The sequence below is a fragment of the Ornithodoros turicata genome, chromosome 7 (genome assembly GCF_037126465.1).
Source record: "Ornithodoros turicata isolate Travis chromosome 7, ASM3712646v1, whole genome shotgun sequence".
Lineage (NCBI taxonomy): Eukaryota > Metazoa > Arthropoda > Arachnida > Ixodida > Argasidae > Ornithodoros > Ornithodoros turicata.
Genome location: NC_088207.1, coordinates 50,177,235 through 50,196,369, shown reverse-complemented (window position 1 = coordinate 50,196,369; position 19,135 = coordinate 50,177,235). Strand labels below are relative to the sequence as shown.

Below are 19,135 nucleotides of genomic sequence, written 5' to 3'. Positions count from 1 at the left end.
GGACAGATGATTGTTCAATAGTGAAGTAAGCAAGTCCGGGGCAAAGTAAGTTGTTTCGAAGTTGACCAAGGAGACAAGCACAGACCACGAAGAAAACACATCAGTGCACTCAGAGTCCAACTCAGAAACGGTAGGCATCCGACAAATACACGTCAAATATCATTTTATCGCACACAACAAAGATTGCTCAAGCGTGCGTAAAGAAGCACTTCTGCCCTCGGAGGAATGCGCATCTTCTCGTCCCACACACTGTAATTTATGTTACTTTTTACATATACTTTACTTTCGCAATTGCATCCAGTTGCGCGAAGTAAGCGCCCGATATTATCCTGCATTCGTGCTTACCGAGCTCGTCTCAAAATGGTATACGCTTCGTACACGTCTGTGCTTTCTCAGCGTAAATTTATTCCCGAAAAATACGTACATATCCCATAATGCAAAACACGAAATCGCGTAACGACAAAGTTTCTCGGCACATTCAGGTTCGTTCTAAATGCCACCACAAAATTTTATGAAAAATATCGCAAACTTCTTGTTCCCTGTTGTTCCCTTGAACTATATATTCCGAACATTTCTTACGTAAGCGGAGTCCCCGAGGGCAGCTCTGACAGGTAATTGGAAAATGTGTTTTTCTCGCGAGCATGAAGTGCACGCTATTCATCCATATGACAGGAGGCTTCGCGTGGAATATGAGAAGAAGAAAAGGAAGAAGAGGTGCTGAACCTTTAACGCCTCGTAACGAACTTCGTTTGCAACCAGACGTGAATAATACATTAGAGCAAAACGTCTCACCTTCACGTATATGTATTGTCATGCGGCTACTTTGAAGCATAATCCTGTCTTTTCTGTTTCCTCAAGCACGTTCCTTTGATGTCTAATTTGAAATGATGGCTAATATCAGGTTGTTTGCAAGTGATGTCTCGAGGAGATCTTTGCTGCGTTGCACGGCGGACATAAAGGGCTTATTGAACCTACATCCGTTATGATGATGATAATGACCTTCAAAATTGTTATCATAAAATCAACTGCACACAGGAATACATGAGGCCACACAACGCGCAACAACCTCGTCCGCAAGATGTGTTCCACGAGTGATGTCGTACGCCAGGGAATATATATTTCAGAATACCGGGAAAACAAAATTATCCCCAAAAGGGTCCGCTGAATTCGCACGAGAATGAGCGAGAGCGAGGATTTGCGGACTGAGGTACATGGCTCTGGTACTGAAGACAAATTTATCACCGTGAGGAAAGCAGTGCAAGACAAGGTTGATATTTTTACGCAAGATACTCTTTCGGCCGTATTTTTAAACCGTCCTCGGCTTCACATCCCGCCTCGACTTCAGTGAATAAATGAAAGAAACGGTCCTCCACTTGAGGGGTTATTAGGCTTCAAGTAAACACGTGCTCTACCATGTAGTGCTCGAGGAAACTTCGAAGGGTGCAGGACACAACACAAGGCTTAGACTTTTACCCAAGGTGCTCCTTTGGCCGTATTTTTAAACCATCCTCCACTTCACATCCCGCCTCGACTTCAGTGAGTAAATTAAAGAAACGCTCCTCCACTTGAGGGGTTATAGGGCTTCAAGGAAACACGGGCTCTACCATGGAGTGCTCGAGGAAACCTCGAAGGGTAGGGGGACACAGCACAAGGCTTAGACTTTTACCCAAGGTGCTCCTTTGGCCGTATTTTTAAGCCGTCCTCGGCTACACATCCCGCCTCGACTTCAATGAATAAATGAAAGAAACGCTCCTCCACTTGAGGGGTTATTGGGCTTCAAGGAAACACGGGCTCTACCATGTAGTGCTCGAGGAAACCTCGAAGGGTAGGGGACACAACACAAGGCTTAGACTTTTACCCAAGGTGCTCCTTTGGCCGTACTTTTAAACGGTCCTCGACTTCACATCCCGCCTCGACTTCAGTGAGTAAATGAAAGAAACGCTCCTCCACTTGAGGGGTTATTGGGCTTCAAGGAAACACGGGCTCTACCACGTAGTGCTCGAGGAAACCTCGAAGGGTAGGGGACACAACACAAGGCTTAGACTTTTACCCAAGGTGCTCCTTTGACCGTATTTTTAAACCGTCCTCGGCTTCACATCCCGCCTCGACTTCAATGAATAAATGAAAGAAACGCTCCTCCACTTGAGGGGTTATTGGGCTTCAAGGAAACACGGGCTCTACCATGTAGTGGTACAGGAAACCTCGAAGGGTACAGGACACAACCCAAGGCTTAGACTTTTACCCAAGGTGCTCCTTTGGCCGTATTCTTAAACGGTCCTCGACTTCACATCCCGCCTCGACTTCAGTGAGTGAATGAAAGAAACGCTTCTCCACTTGAGGGGTTATTGGGCTTCAAGGAAACACGGGCTCTACCATGTAGTGCTCGAGGAAACCTCGAAGGGTAGAGGACACAACACAAGGCATAGACTTTTACCCAAGGTGCTCCTTTGGCCGTATTTTTAAACCGTTCTCGGCTACACATCCCGCCTCGACTGCAATGAATAAATGAAAGAAACGCTCCTCCACTTGAGGGGTTATTGGGCTTCAAGGAAACACGGGCTCTACCATGTAGTGCTACAGGAAACCTCGAAGGGTAGGGGACACAACACAAGGCTTAGACTTTTACCCAAGGAGCTCCTTTGGCCGTATTTTTAAACCGTCCTCGGCTACACATCCCGCCTCGACTTCAATGAATAAATGAAAGAAACGCTCCTCCACTTGAGGGGTTATTGGGCTTCAAGGAAACACGGGCTCTACCATGTAGTGGTACAGGAAACCTCGAAGGGTACAGGACACAACCCAAGGCTTAGACTTTTACCCAAGGTGCTCCTTTGGCCGTATTCTTAAACGGTCCTCGACTTCACATCCCGCCTCGACTTCAGTGAGTGAATGAAAGAAACGCTCCTCCACTTGAGGGGTTATTGGGCTTCAAGGAAACACGGGCTCTACCATGTAGTGCTCGAGGAAACCTCGAAGGGTAGGGGACACAACACAAGGCTTAGACTTTTACCCAAGGAGCTCCTTTGGCCGTATTTTTAAACCGTCCTCGGCTACACATCCCGCCTCGACTTCAATGAATAAATGAAAGAAACGCTCCTCCACTTGAGGGGTTATTGGGCTTCAAGGAAACACGGGCTCTACCATGTAGTGCTACAGGAAACCTCGAAGGGTAGGAGACACAACACAAGGCTTAGACTTTTACCCAGGGAGCTCCTTTGGCCGTATTTTTAAACCGTCCTCGGCTACACATCCCGCCTCGACTTCAATGAATAAATGAAAGAAACGCTCCTCCACTTGAGGGGTTATTGGGCTTCAAGGAAACACGGGCTCTACCATGTAGTGCTACAGGAAACCTCGAAGAGTAGGAGGCACAACACAAGGCTTAGACTTTTACCCAAGGTGCTCCTTTGGCCGTATTTTTAAGCCGTCCTCGGCTACACATCCCGCCTCGACTTCAATGAATAAATGAAAGAAACGCTTCTCCACTTGAGGGGTTATTGAGCTTCAAGGAAACAACGGCGCTACCTTGTAGTATTCGGAGTAGCAAGCAATTTTGCCTGGCTGACCGCTCTTCAAACCCATAAAGGAACGCACGAACCCGTGGAAAGCGCGAAGGATTTCCTCTGGCCAGGGGCGTTTCGTGTCAAGACTGATTTTTGGAGCACAAAACCGGTCTCGAGGAGCAGCTCGAGTGGAGGGTCGAGTCAAGGATCGTTTGAGAATACGGCCCTTAGACTTTTACCCAAGGTGCTCCTTTGGCCGTATTTTTAAACCGTCCTTTTTCTTTTCTTATTTTTTTTTCCTAAAAAGAGAGCCTAAAGCGTGAACCGCATGGCCCGAAAAGCGTCCGAATTCTTTCCGAACCAAATTCGGGACCGAACTTTTTTCGGAGAACAGAATTCCGTGCCGAATTCGGCCCGATCTGGCCAAGCCAGATTTCTCCTCCGAAATGGGAAGTGACGCCAACCGAAAAAGTAGAAGCATCCAATGGCTATTCAGCCGGAAGGAGAACCATAGCAACGATGACGTAGCAATCGGGTTTACTGTTGCCGTGTGTGCGACTTCTACCTCTATGAATACAGGGATTATCTCATTGACCTGGATGGTTGAAAGGCGATGTTCCCCAAGGCCAGAACTCTTCGGCCGAAATTCGGGGTGCATTTCGTTAGCATGCGATGATGCAAAGAAAAAAGTTCGGTCCCGATTTCGGTTCGGCCAGTTTTTCGTGCCATACGGTTCACCCTTAAGACCCACAAAACAATGGCATGTCAGGAGACGCTCGTGCGCTGGAATTATTTATTTATTTATTTATTCATTCATGATACCCTCAGGGCTTATTAGCATTAGAGAGGGGAGGGGCGTATGTAACAATAAGTTCAAATAAAAGAGGATGCATGCAGAAGACACAAAACAATGAAAAATTAGACAAAAAAGAAGACCGCATTGTCACTTACTTCCCTTTGATTTTATATTTCGCGGGCTTTCTTTCTAGGCCAGAAAAGAAAAGGCAATTCAAAGCATTAGAAACACTATCAGGCGTTGCTCAAGGCGTTCTACAGCTTTCCAATTACTACGTAGGTCTATAAACCAATATCTTAAAAGTTATCTAACCAGTTTCAGTTATTGGGCACGGTAAAAATATTGGAGACTACGGTGTAGGGCTGCTAACAACATCCAGTTGATTTCATTCACGTAGGTTGCACTATCGTTTTTTAAATCTTTGTCTCTTTAAATATTGCTATCTTAAATGTCCTAAAAGTTGGTACATGTCAGTTGGGACACCCTGCATATCTATTCGAGAGATGGATAAATCAGGCTATGGGAATGCTTGCAGGAAGGTGGGACGTTACTAGCAATACTTATTCATACAGATTTATTTTTATCTCAAGTATGCCGTATTGCGAGTGTACTATTACATAAACATCCGGCCAATTCTAACTTATTCAATCGTTTATCTATTCATGTCTCAAAACCCACGCAGTCTCTCTCAAACCGTACTATAACCATACATATTTTCAACTTTCACGAACTATAACTTATGCCAAAAAGCGGTGTCAGGGTTGTTAATTTTGAGTGAGGTAGTTCTGCTCCATTGCTATATGTCGCCGTAATAGCGTACTCTGTTGACATCGAGAACCTCCAAGCTCTTCGTCGAGGGAAAAGTGTTCGCCGGTGGCAAATTCCGCATGCTGAAGATGAAGAGGTGGTGGGTTCGAATCCGGGTGTGGCGTCCGAGATTCCCAGTGGAAATCCCGGAGACTTGCTTTGCGGTGCTAACATGAAATACAAAAAAAGAAAAAAAAAGAAAGAGAAGTAGTGGCTTTGTTGCGCGAGAACGAGAACTTTCCCTCTTGCTGCGGAAAGTTTTAAGTACGCCCTAAAAACACACACACACACACGTAAAAACAAGAAGTAGTAAGTTGGGGAGAGTTGCAGCGCCTAGCCACAAATATTGCATTTACTCCTTATTTAGTACCCTGATCCTGAAACTTACTCCGTAACACCGCAAATAATCTCTAACTTCCGTGCATTTAGTCCTGAAAGGGACTAAAATTGCTCCTTTTTTTGACGCAGAATTTACGTATTCCTGATCGTTTCCGTGACTGACACTTGAGGAATTTCATGCAACGTTATGTCGCTACGGTTTTGTGTAGGGTTAAATTAATTACGTGTACGTAATTAACGTAACTGCTAAGCGTTCAATACTCAACTAAATAATGAAATAAAATAATTAAACTTCATAAATTCAATCTCACTAAAGTTTTTATTCCGTTTTCGCGCCGCGAAGCAACTGTGGCTATGAGCGACGTACAGACGTAGACAGTTGGAGAGAGGACAGCAGTAAGGAGTGGGGAAACAAGGGGGGGTTAGCATGCGTCCTGGGCCGACTTCAGGGGGAACTATGCCGACATTCGACTGGAAAGTGTGCCAGAAGTCTGCCGGTGCGGGGACTCGAACCCACGTCACGTCCCACTCGCGGCGTCGGATCCTACCGCTACGCCACGGGAGCTCGCACGTTGCTAAAGTAAATTAAAAGCAGACTTGTGCCCGTTACTCCAAAAAGTAATTGATTACCGTTACCATTACTCTTCTAGCAAAAGTAATTGATTACCGTTACAAATTACTCGACTCAAAATGTAATTGAGTAACGAGTATAAAAGTAACGCGTTACTCGGGCCGTTACTTTCAATTCATGCAAAAATTTCCGCCTCTGTGTGCTTCGAAAAAAAAAAGAAAAAGAAAAACCCCAACTCCGAAATGATTGGGACAGCTGAAATAGCGCGCGTGAGAAGTAATAATACTATTTTTTCCGCTTACTACTGTGGAATAGCCCAACAAAGAAACAGGAAATTTGTCACAGAGCATTGTTATTTTGAGTCAGACTGTACTTCAAAAGTAACTGATTACTCGGTAATTGATTACTCAAAATTGTAATAGAATTACTTGAAAAATTACGTGTTCAAAAATGTAATTGATTACTCGAAAAATTACTGAAAAAAGTAATTGATTACAAGTAACGCAATTACTTGTAACGCATTACGTACAAGTCTGATTAAAAGTAAAGTAAAATCTCACGAACTCCTCCAACAAAAAGAGGCCCCTATTTCTTTAATGCAATTGTCAAGGTTGAGCACAGATTTGAAGACCACGATATCCGACGGTTTTATCGGACACTGGCCACCATTTCTATGCTGTCCATAGCGTTATGTACAGTCGTTAAACTAAACGGAAAGGCAAACGAGCGAACTTGAACTTCTGCACGGCACAGTCATGATGTTTTCTTGAAGCTATGCACACAATGAAACATCGTTTTCGTTTTTTATTCCTCTATCTCTGTTTTTTAAGCATGGTTGGGTAACGCAAAACCTATTGCGGCTTGATACAAATGGGTCACATTCGTTTGAAAAAGAAAGGCTGAAAAAAATTTAGGATAGTATGTTTCATAACAATCAATCTTGGAAGAGAGAAAGACAAAGAAAATCAAAAGAGGGGGCATCAGAAGCGAAGCTATGCTTACATACGAGATTTGACGAGGAGAAGGAGCTTATCCGCAAATTGGACCAGGTGAATAACAGAACGTTACAAAATCCTCGTCGAGGAAGCAGCTACGGCTGGTTTAATCTAAAGAGGCGCAGAAGAAGTGTCTCCGTCTTCCTCCTGAAGTATATGAGCCATATATACAGGTTTTTTCAGTCAAATCCCCGGGCTAAATAATTCGCGAACGGGTGCACCAACCGACGAACTTTCTTTTTACAAGTATCTGTCCGATACCACCTACAAGCTGCGCACCGTGTGAATGAGTGGGAGGCGCTCATTAGTTAAATAAAAATTCAAATGAGTTTCGTAAAAAAAAATTAACTTCTAAAGCAGGGCGCTGTCAGCATTAAAATGGGTACTACCCCTTTTGGGACATCCCGTAGACACCTTTTAGAGAAAAGTCTGCCACCGAAGCGGGCCATTTGCTGCAGTAATTAATTGGTTTCGGTTTACATATTTTTGTCGCGGCTGGTCCCGATGAAGCGCAAAAAGACGCTCTTCCACTCCCTTATCCACCAATGAATTACGTCCTTTTGCGCTTCACCGTGATCAATCGCGACAAAAAAAGCGCCCTGCTTTAGAAGTTACGTTTTTTTACGAAGCTCATTTGAATTTTTATTTAAATAATGAGCACCTCCCACTCATTCACACATTGCTCAGCGTCTAGGTGGTATCGGACAGATACTTGTAAAAAGAAAGTCCGTCGATTGGTGCACCCGTTCGCGAATTATTTAGCCCGGGGATTTAACTGAGACACCCGGTATGTCTAAAGACACAACCAGAGAGCGCATTAGTTTATCGCCATCTGTGTTGTTAAAGTGACTTAGTATCATTCAGGACGATGGGGCAGATATTTAAAAGACAACCGCACACATTGGAACGTCGTACAGAGTATAAGAGCGACTCCCCTATAGGTATTGGATTGTGTCACACACAGTCCACTACCGGGATTACTGTACATTACTATGGCCTCGCCCTGGATGGTGACTCATACCGAAATAATTTTTCCCCGTGCCGACTTGAAGTGACAAGGAAAAGTTCTTCAAGCGACTTCCTTAGGTCACCAACATAAAAGCACCTTAAAGCTAACTTTTTGCACCTGAAGAAATCTTGACGCCTACGTGAAAGCTTGCGAATGTTAAAGAAGGCTTCACTGGTGGACTTCCTGTACATCAGGCACTTAATTACTGAGAAAGTAAACAGGTTCTTCTAGGACTTCACTCATTTTAGCTTGCAAGTGAAGTCCACTTTGCGAACCTTTATCCCTGTTATCTCCTTGATAGATATTAAGTGCTTGCGAAGCAACAAAAATCGATGTCGATAGGGTTTTCTCAACGTTTGCTGCTATTTCCCCGAAACAAAGACGTTGTAACAATCTTTTCTGGGCCCATACCCAGCTGAATAAGTTCCACCCAGCAACAGCGCGCAGCGTGCCGAGGCTCAGAAGTTTTGCAAAATTGTCAACCTGCGCATATCACGTTAGAATTTGCGTCACTACATCACACTCTTGCAACGCAGCTAGTACGTGGTATATACTTGCCATTTACAAACCACGCTGCATAGGTCACACTTCCCTTTCACACCACTCTATGTCAGGAATACTTCTATACCCTGAAAAATCTTTAGTAATGTGCAAACTGAAGACGTGACATTAAAGCAACAAGTCATTAGTGCCGTGCCAACAGATGTGCTGATGGAGTACTCTCGCCCGCTAGCTTTAACTTGGCTCTCAAAGCTGCAATAAGGGAGTTAAGTGGACCCACTACAAACCGGACACGGTAAAAGGCCACGTAGTTATAAGAGCAGCCGCGCGGAATTTACGATGAGATCCGTAATGGCGACTTCGTGGCGCGTCGGTCGTCAAGCTCGTGTCTTCCGTTTTGTATTCCTTTTCTTCCGCACGCGTCGACCGAGATTATGCACTGGCCAGTTTAGCCCCATATGCCCGCAGACGTGTCCGAAGACAGAAACAAAACCACAATGATAGCAGTATAGTGCTTTCTGGTGTTGCATGCATTCTGCCACCTGACGGGAAGGGGTTAGTGAGGGCATTATCGCTAGGGATGGTGTCCTTCGTATTGCGTTATGCTTATTAGAACCGAGTTGGCATTTCTTCCGTTCATTTTCTTTTGTTGCGTTTATTGCCGTCTGCGTCGCTGCAGACGGTGTATTTGCTTCGTTTATTTTTACGTGGGGGGGGGGGGATCGCGTGACCTTCCTTTGTTACGGTTTGATGTGCGATTACGATTGTTTTATGATGTAACGGCGTTTTCTGTTTCTCTCTCTCTTTTCTGCAATGTCACTTGACATAGTGTCGATTTCGAGACTGCGCTGCTGAGAGGAGGGCGTCGTTCCATTCTTCGACGCCTCGTGACACCCCTGGTTTCTCGCCAAGTGACAAATGACATTCTCCCCTCATCTATGCTGAGGAGTGTTCATCCAACGCTCGCTTTTCGTATGCCACGAGACGCTGCATTAATTCATCGAATGCAACTCGGTGTGGCTTTTACAGCTCAGTGGCGTTACCGCTTGAGACAAGCCCACTCTCACAGATGCTGTCACTGCGGTGCTCTAGAAGATCTAGAGCACAATCTTCTTCATTGCCCACACTACCAACCTTCCCGAACCGCACTCCGGGTCTCTTAATAGGCTGGACTCTACCCCCTCCCCCCTTTCTTTCTCCCTCAAAATTGCACGGTCCCTGGCCAAATCCCGCCCACCAACTCTCTGCCCTCAGAGCTCCTTTGACATTTTTGGACACCACAGGACTTCACTCCTCATTGTGAAGGGGCTTATTATTTCATTCGCCACATCACCACCAGCAATGGGGTAGAGCATCGCCCATGGCGATGAAAGTCCCCATTTATCATCTTAAAAATAAAGTTGTCGTTGTCGACCTCGATGCGGTGTGTGTCAGTGGTCAAGGACTCCAATGTCTAAAATTGAGAACAAGAAGATACAAAATGGTCCAAGTCCGTGAACGACACTCACATCACAAACCTGTGCGCATGGTTTCTCCTTGCTACTCCTCCGTTATGCAGAGAAGCCAACTTTACAAAATTCTAGAACTGCTACAAAAGTGCAGCGTTGTATCTGTTACCGGCGAGAACGTAATATCTAATATCACCAATCGCTGCTTCATATAGAAGCAGTGTTGGACTTTTTCTTTATTCCGTGCTAGCGCTGCGAAGCAACTGTGTCTATGAGCTGTGTCAATCACCTGCTTGAAACTTTTCCTCCGTTTATTTCGCTTTGAGAACTTCCTCTCGACTTTAAGGGGCCTCGAGAGCAACAGTAGTTGCAGTACTGGTAACGTGGTACGTAGCTTTGCACAGTGGCTTATTGAGCTGTGCTGAACACACTTGGTTCTTGGCAGTGGTTTCATACAGGAGAAGGTTTGGGTCTAGAGACTTCTCCATCATTGTGTACAGTGGTCACTTTAATAGGTGCGCCCACCTAATATCTAGTATTTTCGACGGCGTCGACGACACATCAGCAAATCTGCCATCCTTCCCAACCGATGAGTATCGCTAACATTTGTGCGTGTACAAGAATCGTTTCTAATGAAGTCTATTTTCGGCTTTCATGATCTCGCTTACCGGATGATGTGGCCGAAAAACTTACGTCCAATCCAAAAACTTACGAATAGTCCTTCAGACTTCTTACACTGTAATACTTGAATGATCATTAAAACCAATTACAATTGAACATGCACGTAGCGCCATCTAGCGTGTAACGTGCCAACTTCTCAAAGAGCATAGAATCCGATGCTCCCTAGTAGGTTGACACTTGCACGCTTGGTGGCGCTATGCGCATGTTCAATGGTCATTGGTTTCAATGATTATTCAAGACTGCCCGTGTGGCAGGGGTATAAAAACGGAGTAATCTTAAACTTTCGTGGAGTAGATGCATTGCCACAAGCATTAGTCCCTATTATGACTAAATGCACGGGAGTTTATGCGAAGGGACTAGTTGCAGTCTCCCCAGCGAGCAGTATTTGCCAGGGACTATTTACTCCTCAGCGGGGAGCAAATTTCAGTGTCAGGGGACTAAAACGGGGAGTAATTGCAATCAAGGGGACAAAAAGCTGCAATGTCTCATCAATTCACTCCCCCCCCCCGCCCCATTTAGAGTGCAGATTCCTCCACTATAGTCGAGGCACGATATCCTTAACAGGTCACTGGTGGATTAGTCAAATGTCATCCGGACTGGGATGTCGTGCGGACGCCGTATGTAAACCCTGTGTTGCAGTTGGTCTGGATCAACTTGGTAGGAACTTTTACTTTGGCGGTTGTGGTGGCCAGCGAGACGCTCACGAAGACAAGGCTCCGACTTGCTTCGAAATGATGAGGAATGACAGCAACTCGAGCTACCACGCAGTTGAATGAATCTACACTTGAAGTATTGATTACACTATCTCAAATGACCAGCGCTAGGTATAAGCCCATCGCAAAAAAAAAGAAAAAGAAAAATCCGAGGAAAACTACTCAAATGAAAAGTAACAAAATAATTATATTGCAACGCAGTGTTAAGAGCGAAAATAGAGAATGGAGTTCCGTCATTCATGAATGGGAACAGAAAGAAGAGGAAGAAGAAGGAAAAGCTTAAAAACCAGACGGTTGGAGAGTAATGACAGACGGAGAAGAACGCCTTGTGGGCTTTGTTGTCACCGGCGTCCAGCAGACTATAGTGGACGTCCCACAGACGTCTACTACTCTAGAGCGCGCACATATATCACGGCTTGGTGCTAAATTTAGCCTCCAGTGAAGAGGAATTTACTATCCTCGTGCTTCCGGCATTCAGGACGAGATGAAAAAAAAAATATTTGGTCTAAATGAAGAAAAGTATATATGTCCCAGTATGTCGGAAGATGTTTTGTCAGATCGTTGAACCACAAGCGTTGGCAGCACGTGCCTGTGATGGTGAGTGCGCTGCACTGGGGCACTGGTGCAACACGGCAACGACTGTACAGGAAGTGGTTGGATAACTGCATCTTAAGTCCCCCCCCCTCTTTTTGTGGCATTCTTAAAGCGTTACACCAGTCATCTTTCAATGTGTAATGCCTGCAAACTCTCTCGTTCTAAGCTGTTACACGACTTTCTCTATGAAGAAGGGAAATAAGGTTTGTCCGTCCGTCTGTTGTTCTATTTGTCGACGCGGCTGTGATTTATAAATGCGTGACGCTACAAACTGCTCTATGGAATGGAGTATTGAAACAGAATTATCTCATTTGGAATAAGGCTTTCGGGATGCCTCCACACCGTGGAAACTGTGCAAAATACGTCTAATAAGCGACAGCAACATAAATTCCACATTTCTTTTTGCAACGCAAACGTAAAGCAAAAACAGTGTGTTCATCAAGAGCTGTAACGTCCTTCTCATTATTCTTCATTCCTCAATGCCATAATCATCCAAAGGTAGCCAACAGGCACCTCCATGTCCGTCATCCGTCACACGTACACATTTCTGCCCACTTCGCTGTTTTACCCGTCTTACTTACAGCTTCCCGAACTTAACGGAAATGCCTTTTTTTCACGTACACACCCGCTAGCTTGTGTCGTGCTGAGTGTCTTCCTCGATGAAGACATTCACTCCTTCAACTATCCACAAATTAATTCCAAACTTTCCACGTGACATCTCTCCAAACTTTTTCCCCTCTCCTCTTCGCTTCCCCTTTTCTCGCCCCCATTTTTTTTGTACCTTACGGCAACGTGTCGAACCCCTTATTCCTCATCCCACCTAATGGCGCGCCACCGCACGGAGGGCGAGAGACGCGTCCTCCCCGCCCACTTTGAAGAAAGACCAGCAGCGCGACGAACGAAGAAAGGCTCAGAGGAAACGCGGCTGCAATGGAGCTCCGACGCATGGTTCTCTTTGCGGCCGTCGCGGCTACCACGGGACTGCTGGCCGCCGACGCACATAGCCTCTCCGCCACCGTAGCATCTTCCGTCTTGAACCGTCCCTCCGTCCGACTATGTGGTACACACCTTACAAACGTGGTGCTCATGCTCTGTCGAGATCGTGGAGGAGTGCACAGCCACGTGCGACGGCGTGCTGCAAGATGTGAGTGTTTCACGTGCTCTTTTTTGTGCTTTCATTGACGAGTCACGGGGAGAGAGTATAGAGGGCAGTTTGGTTGCTTCCTTTGCACTTTTGTGTCAACCGCGACCGAAGTTGTAGCCATGCTCTTTCCGTGCATCCTCCTTAGACAAGCTAAATGGAACTAGCCTTCTTCATTTTTTGAATTTAGTGCAAGCGGTGAGGAGCGTCTAGTTTTATTGACGAGCTTTTCGTGCAGGGTCTGCACTTCATCGGGTGTATTATTCTGCACGAAAACGTTTCAATAGCACCTGATGTTTCTAACCGTTTTAACTCTGTTCTGACAGTACCCCTTTCGTGGACTTGGCGGCGTTTTTATAAGTCCTGTAGAAGTCGTTTTTTGCTCGACTCATAAATTTATTCAGCTTACTTTCATAAAGCGCGTGATTTATGCTTTTTGTAAAAAAAAAGTTTCCTAATAATAATAATGCTGGTACGCGGCATAGTTTAGTATACAGGTAAAAGACTAGTTTGACAGGACCCACCGAAGTTGTAGTGAACACACCTCGAAAAGATTTTTTGACAAGTTCCTCAGGTATATGTGCTCCACTCCTGTGGTAAAAAAAGAAAGAAAAATAGTTGATATCACTCACGAACTTCGTAGGTCACACTTTCGTAAATTTTTTCTCCAGTGGTGTCGGGTAGATCATGGATCATTCTTTTTTCAAAAAGTCTGGCAACTCCATTCATACGTCGTACCTCACGTATAGCAGGTACTTGTAGTTCAGGCAGGTTGTAGCAGCTGCGTTGTCCACCCGATACAAAGGGGACAGCCACCAGCACCACCACCACCACCATCATCATCATCATCATCATCATTCACTCTTCTCGTATCATTTTCTTGCAAAGCACCTTGTGACCCGCTCGCTATACGGCCGATCGCATCGACACGAGAAACTTCATTCGAATATCGACGTGGTAGAGAAAGCACTTATAATCTGACATGTGACTTTGTTCGTGGCGAACATCCCCTGGGACAGTTCTGCTTTCTTTCGGCTTCTTCAGCGTTGTATCATGTTGCACTTCTTTCGTGTTTCTTTTCTCTCTCTCTTTCTTCTTAGAAAACGTCAAATTGCGCGTGCATATCACTGCTGTAACTATGCCCACAAATTTCTTTAAAAAATCAGAACTTCAGTGGCGCCAGTTATATATATATTTTTTAACCTCACTCAATACGTTTTTCGTGACCACTGTGCAAATTTAACGACTATCGAACCTCTAAAATTACCTTCGGTGTCTACTTAAATATTATGAGATCAATCAACCCAATTACGCTGGAACTGACAACGTTAGTACGGTGTTGCGCAGATACAGAATATTTAGTAACCTCAGAAAAATTGTTAAGATTGTTTATCATCAGTGAATATGACATGTAACTGCACACTGTAGACACTTTGGTATTATAGGGGTAGGAGTCCTCACGGAGGTGAGGAACTTGCCCCTGTCTACATTCAACGCTGAACTAATGTAGTGTGAACATGGTGAATGTTTATGCGTTGATGCAGATGTTTTAAAATTGGTACTCTAGATATAACTTCTGCGAAGCGGAATTTATAAAAATGTCGTTGACCTTTCTGTTATACGGAATCAGAAGCTAGAGACTCTCTATAGATGTGGGTTGTTTCTCCAATCAGAAACAATGTCACACGTCTAGAACGCCGTGTTTGAGCAAAATTTAACATGACGTGGTATTAACATGCAAGTGTGAATAAGACTGCGTACACTTCAGGATATGTAACTCTCCGCCGACGAAATACTACAGCAAAACAGTCAGCCAAATTCTTACAATCAATTTGCAAATAGAACAATCCACTAACACATCTAGTGACCTTCTGCTGAGACTGCTAACACTGTACTTTGTACTCTATTGATGAAGTTTCTTTCACGATGATTCGCAGGAAGACAGTGCTGAGTGAACGCGTGATTTGAGCGGAAGCCAGGCGGGTGTCTGTTTCTTGAGGAAAAGGGAGCTGTACGGAGTGTCAATGATATGTGGATCATTGTTATAGCAGGTTACATCGGAGAGGGAGAGATAAGAAAGTGAGAAGGGTATGGTTGGTTGATTGATTGATTGATTGACTGATTGGTTTGTAGCGATTTGAAATCGTCGTGGACAGTTTGCGGTAGTGAAGAGAACCCGACGTGTTTTGGGAGGGCTCGACTGACAGATTGTGGGTGAACAACACGAATGCTAATGTGAATGAACAACGCGAATGTCGTCGTCAAGGCTACAGGTGCACTTTGTTAGCCAGTTCAATAATTCGCTCATCCATTCAGTTTCACTATCAAGGTAGAAGGAACAGCGCATACACGAACAGTTCGTGAGACTTTTGGTAGATAATTCCGATGTGAACTCTATGGCGGGTGTCGCCTTTCTGGATTGAGTAACTTCCCAAGTTTTGTTATATTATGCTGGTTAGCTTTTTAACCTCATTTTTAATTGCAGACGCCTCTTTACGATGAAGTCTGCGTGAGGGTAAACAAGAGAAGACATTTAAGATAACTTTCGAATATTTTCTTGTGGAGATAGTACTATCAAATTCACAATTCCCCGTCGCCAATCTGTCTTGAGTTCTTGCGAACGTGTTACGGTACGTATTTTCCTTACTTGTTTGGTTTCTTATCTCGCCTCACTTCGCTCCAGACTTTGTTATCAGCGCCTTGAGTATGTTGCATAACAGCTGGTATGCGCCTGGTATGTAGACTCAGGTTGTCACAGAGCCCGGAAAGGTGACGTCTGGTGGGTGCCTTCGTGATAGTTATTAGCCTATCAGGAGGCTATTAATATTCGTGGTGTCCACGTGGTTGTGCCGTGACCTGCTATTGTGGACGTGCTACTTGTAAAAAGCTCGAGTGGTCCGATTGTAGTAGCGTAAGGTATGCGGTTACGCGTTGAGGTTAAAACTTATTTTTAGTTTGTTGGATATTCTATTTTGCACCTAAATCTTATCAACTTTTCTGGTTACTTTATTATCGCTTGTTTTATTCATTTTTCGTGGCTCTTTTGAATAGTCGTTTTATACTAGTGACAACAGTCCGCACTCCGGTCATTGCGTATTATAACTCTTAGTTGCTTGCGCACCGCAACAACTCCAATGATCATCATCATCATCAGCTTATTCATCATCTTCGGCCGAACGCATGGTAAAACAACAAAAGGGAAAATGCTGTACCAGTGTGCTCCGGCTTAGGCTCTTTTTCTTTCCTTTTGTTTATTTTTCAGTTTCTTTTTCGGAATAGCAAGCTGGCAATAGCCTGGCTGACATTTCCGTTTTCTTTTTTTCTTTTTTTTCACTCTATTAAACATATCCCCCCTTCCATTTCACACAAACGTTTTTGCTTCGTTAACGTCTGCTTCAGAAATAGAACCTAAGGGAAATCGAGGCCCGCAGGTTCCAATGAGTCCGTTTTAGCTTCGTGAAAAACACGGACGAGAAAATCGTTGGTGTGAAACCGGCCTTAATCTGATAAAAGCGTACACCGGCTACGCGGATAAGTGTTTATGAGCCGCCAAAAAGTTACATCGTATAGCTACGACGTCATCGTTTATAGCACCAAAAACAACAGTGGCGGCAACATGTAACGCTGTCATCAGTGGGCTTACCACTACACAATGGGCCACATCCGTTTATCAGAAAGCAGCTTACAGATCTTGTGGTTTCATCTTCGAACCCAAGACCAGTTGAAGCACCAAATGGTGACGAAGATTTCCGAGAAGTCCGAGCTTGTTTTCGTGCAAGTGTTTTGCATTGACGTCATCATCCCTCGAACACCAATCGGGTTCGTACAACTTGGCATGACCCTCTAGTTCTTTATTGGCTCCATGGAGCATGCTCGACGCAGCACAGCTGGCCGCTTCCTACTGGATTTCAGGTTTAACGTGTCTGCACGATTATGTATTGGAACGCATTACAGAACGCGGCTACAGATGACAGTCAGCTGGCGCTGCAGGTCATCAACCTGCCGGACGTGCGCGCCTTTCTTATATATATATATATATATATATATATATATATATATATATATATTTACTGGCAGCGTTGTAAGGTATTGCATTGGTGATTAGGTGTACTTCAAGGTCAGTCATCAAAACCTTTTTTTTTTTTTAAGGCTGCATTTTTTTTAATTGTGCCAAACGCGTTAAACGATAGATTTGTAAGGCCACGTGCTGGTTATGTAGTTTCAGCGATCACGTGGTATACGTGGCCCTACAAACCGACGGACGGACGGACGGACCAACACGTTGGCTGGCTCCATAAAGCGATCGCTTTGATACGCTATAACGTCCTTGCTGGTTTTTAAAAGACCGAAATGCATGTAAATTCACTCCCGCTACTCCCACGCTCTAGGGAAAAAATTGTAATTTTACTCCTTTTAGGGAGTAGCTGCTTTGTCACAAAAATTTGTTCCTTTAGAGAGAAATTGCACAGGACTAAATGAATGTTACAGAGTGGGGATTGCATTTCACGTTCTGTTCCAAGAGTCCCAGGTGCATAATTCGTGTGCATGAAGAAAAATACTTTGAACTAAACCCTCAACCGTGATTATATGTCGAGCGATATAAAATCTTGTGACGCCCATAGGGCACAATTTGTCTAGAAACAAACCGCTAACTATATCTCACTCCGTGTGGGTGGAAAATCTGCTAAGTTAGCTAAGTTATAGAGCGTTACTCCACCAGATTCACAAAGAGCTCATATTTACGTAGACTCTTGCATTCAGGAGATCATTCGCGAAGTTCAATGACTATTTGCAGTTCTAGAAGCAGTAAATTTCGGTTTCGGGGTGACTAAAGTGGAGAGTAATTGCAATCTAGTGGAGTAGAAGCTGCAATTACTCCCCGTTTTACTCCTTTTTTTCTTACTGTGCACACACATCCCAACCACTCCCATTATTTACATTATGTTGTCAGATTTGCTCCCTCCGTCAGTTTCTCATTTCCCGCTTTTCTCAAGTTATTTTCTCTTTCTTATGGGCTTGTTTGCCTGGGATTTTCTTCCTTCGAGGTTTGCTCTTCATGACGTTATCGTCTTGTTTGTTTCTGCTCCAGTTTCTTTTCCCCGGTATTATTGGAGTAGTCAGTCCCGTTTTCCTGTCTCTCTCTCTCTCTCACTTTTTTTGTCCTATCTCGCTAACTTTATTACGGATCATTTCTCATAATCCACGTACCGTCTGCTCTGCACATCACCACCCCTATAGTTGCTAGCATATAGCTTTCCATTTTCCGTGACAGGACCATTCTTGTGATGCTGCAGATTCGAGGTCTTCCTCATACCATGTCGCGCAGGCCTACTACAAATCCCCCAACCAGCCATAACTCCAGGAATGGCAGCCACATCGAATCACAGATGTTGTTTTATAAGTTTATGGTACCGTTACTTAACGCAAGCAGCACGCACGCAACCCCAGGGAACAAACAAGCAAATCGTGAGTGAAACGCGTGCTCCGCTAACGATGCCAATCGCCTGCATCGCTTGCTAGAAGGCTACGAGACGAAAACACACGCCGGGAGTTTGTTGTTTCCTCGGCCGCCCTTGAAAGAACTTCTTTGTTGTTAATAAGTAGCAGTGGTTGATGCAGCTACGGAAGCGGAGAACGACAGACCGAGACGATATACGGCAACGCCTCCCGAGAAGGTCAACAGTGGTCTCTATATACTTGTGGGAAAAAATGCGTAAACACTCACTCATGAGCTAACTAGCCACTATAGCCCAACACTCCGCGCTCCCAGCCTCTGCGGGCTTTCTTGCTTTCTGCGAGATGCCACGCGTTACACCATATGGATCCGTGGAGAATTGTTCTCACGGCACTCCGAGGCAACATAAGCGCTACGGTCGCAGAGGTTGTATCTCCGCCAGGGGAAAACGTGGTCCGCACATTGACAGTGGGGCACACTAGAAGATGTCTGCTCAGGGCTGACGGGTAAAGGCGATTCACGTATTTTGCTAACGCGAATACTTTACGTGTTTGCCTTGAAGGAACACTGACGTGACCCCCA

General features: G+C 44.8%; 2 protein-coding genes across 4 annotated transcripts in view; one reads left to right on the top strand and one right to left on the bottom strand.

The window, feature by feature from the left end:
• The window catches only part of LOC135401442 (uncharacterized), a 37,995-nt gene that overhangs the window by 14,204 nt on the left and 4,656 nt on the right, over window positions 1-19,135 (bottom strand). The gene's annotated exons all lie outside the window — the stretch shown is intronic.
• Window positions 12,880-19,135, top strand: part of LOC135401441 (uncharacterized) — a 41,325-nt gene continuing 35,069 nt past the window's right edge. For all 3 annotated transcript variants that reach the window (XR_010424816.1, XM_064633855.1, XM_064633854.1), the window contains exon 1: window positions 12,880-13,101. Coding sequence is in view for 2 of the 3 variants with exons in the window: in XM_064633855.1 (XP_064489925.1) it covers window positions 12,888-13,101 (214 nt within the window). In the remaining variant the exon portion in view is untranslated. The remainder of the gene's footprint in view (window positions 13,102-19,135) is intronic.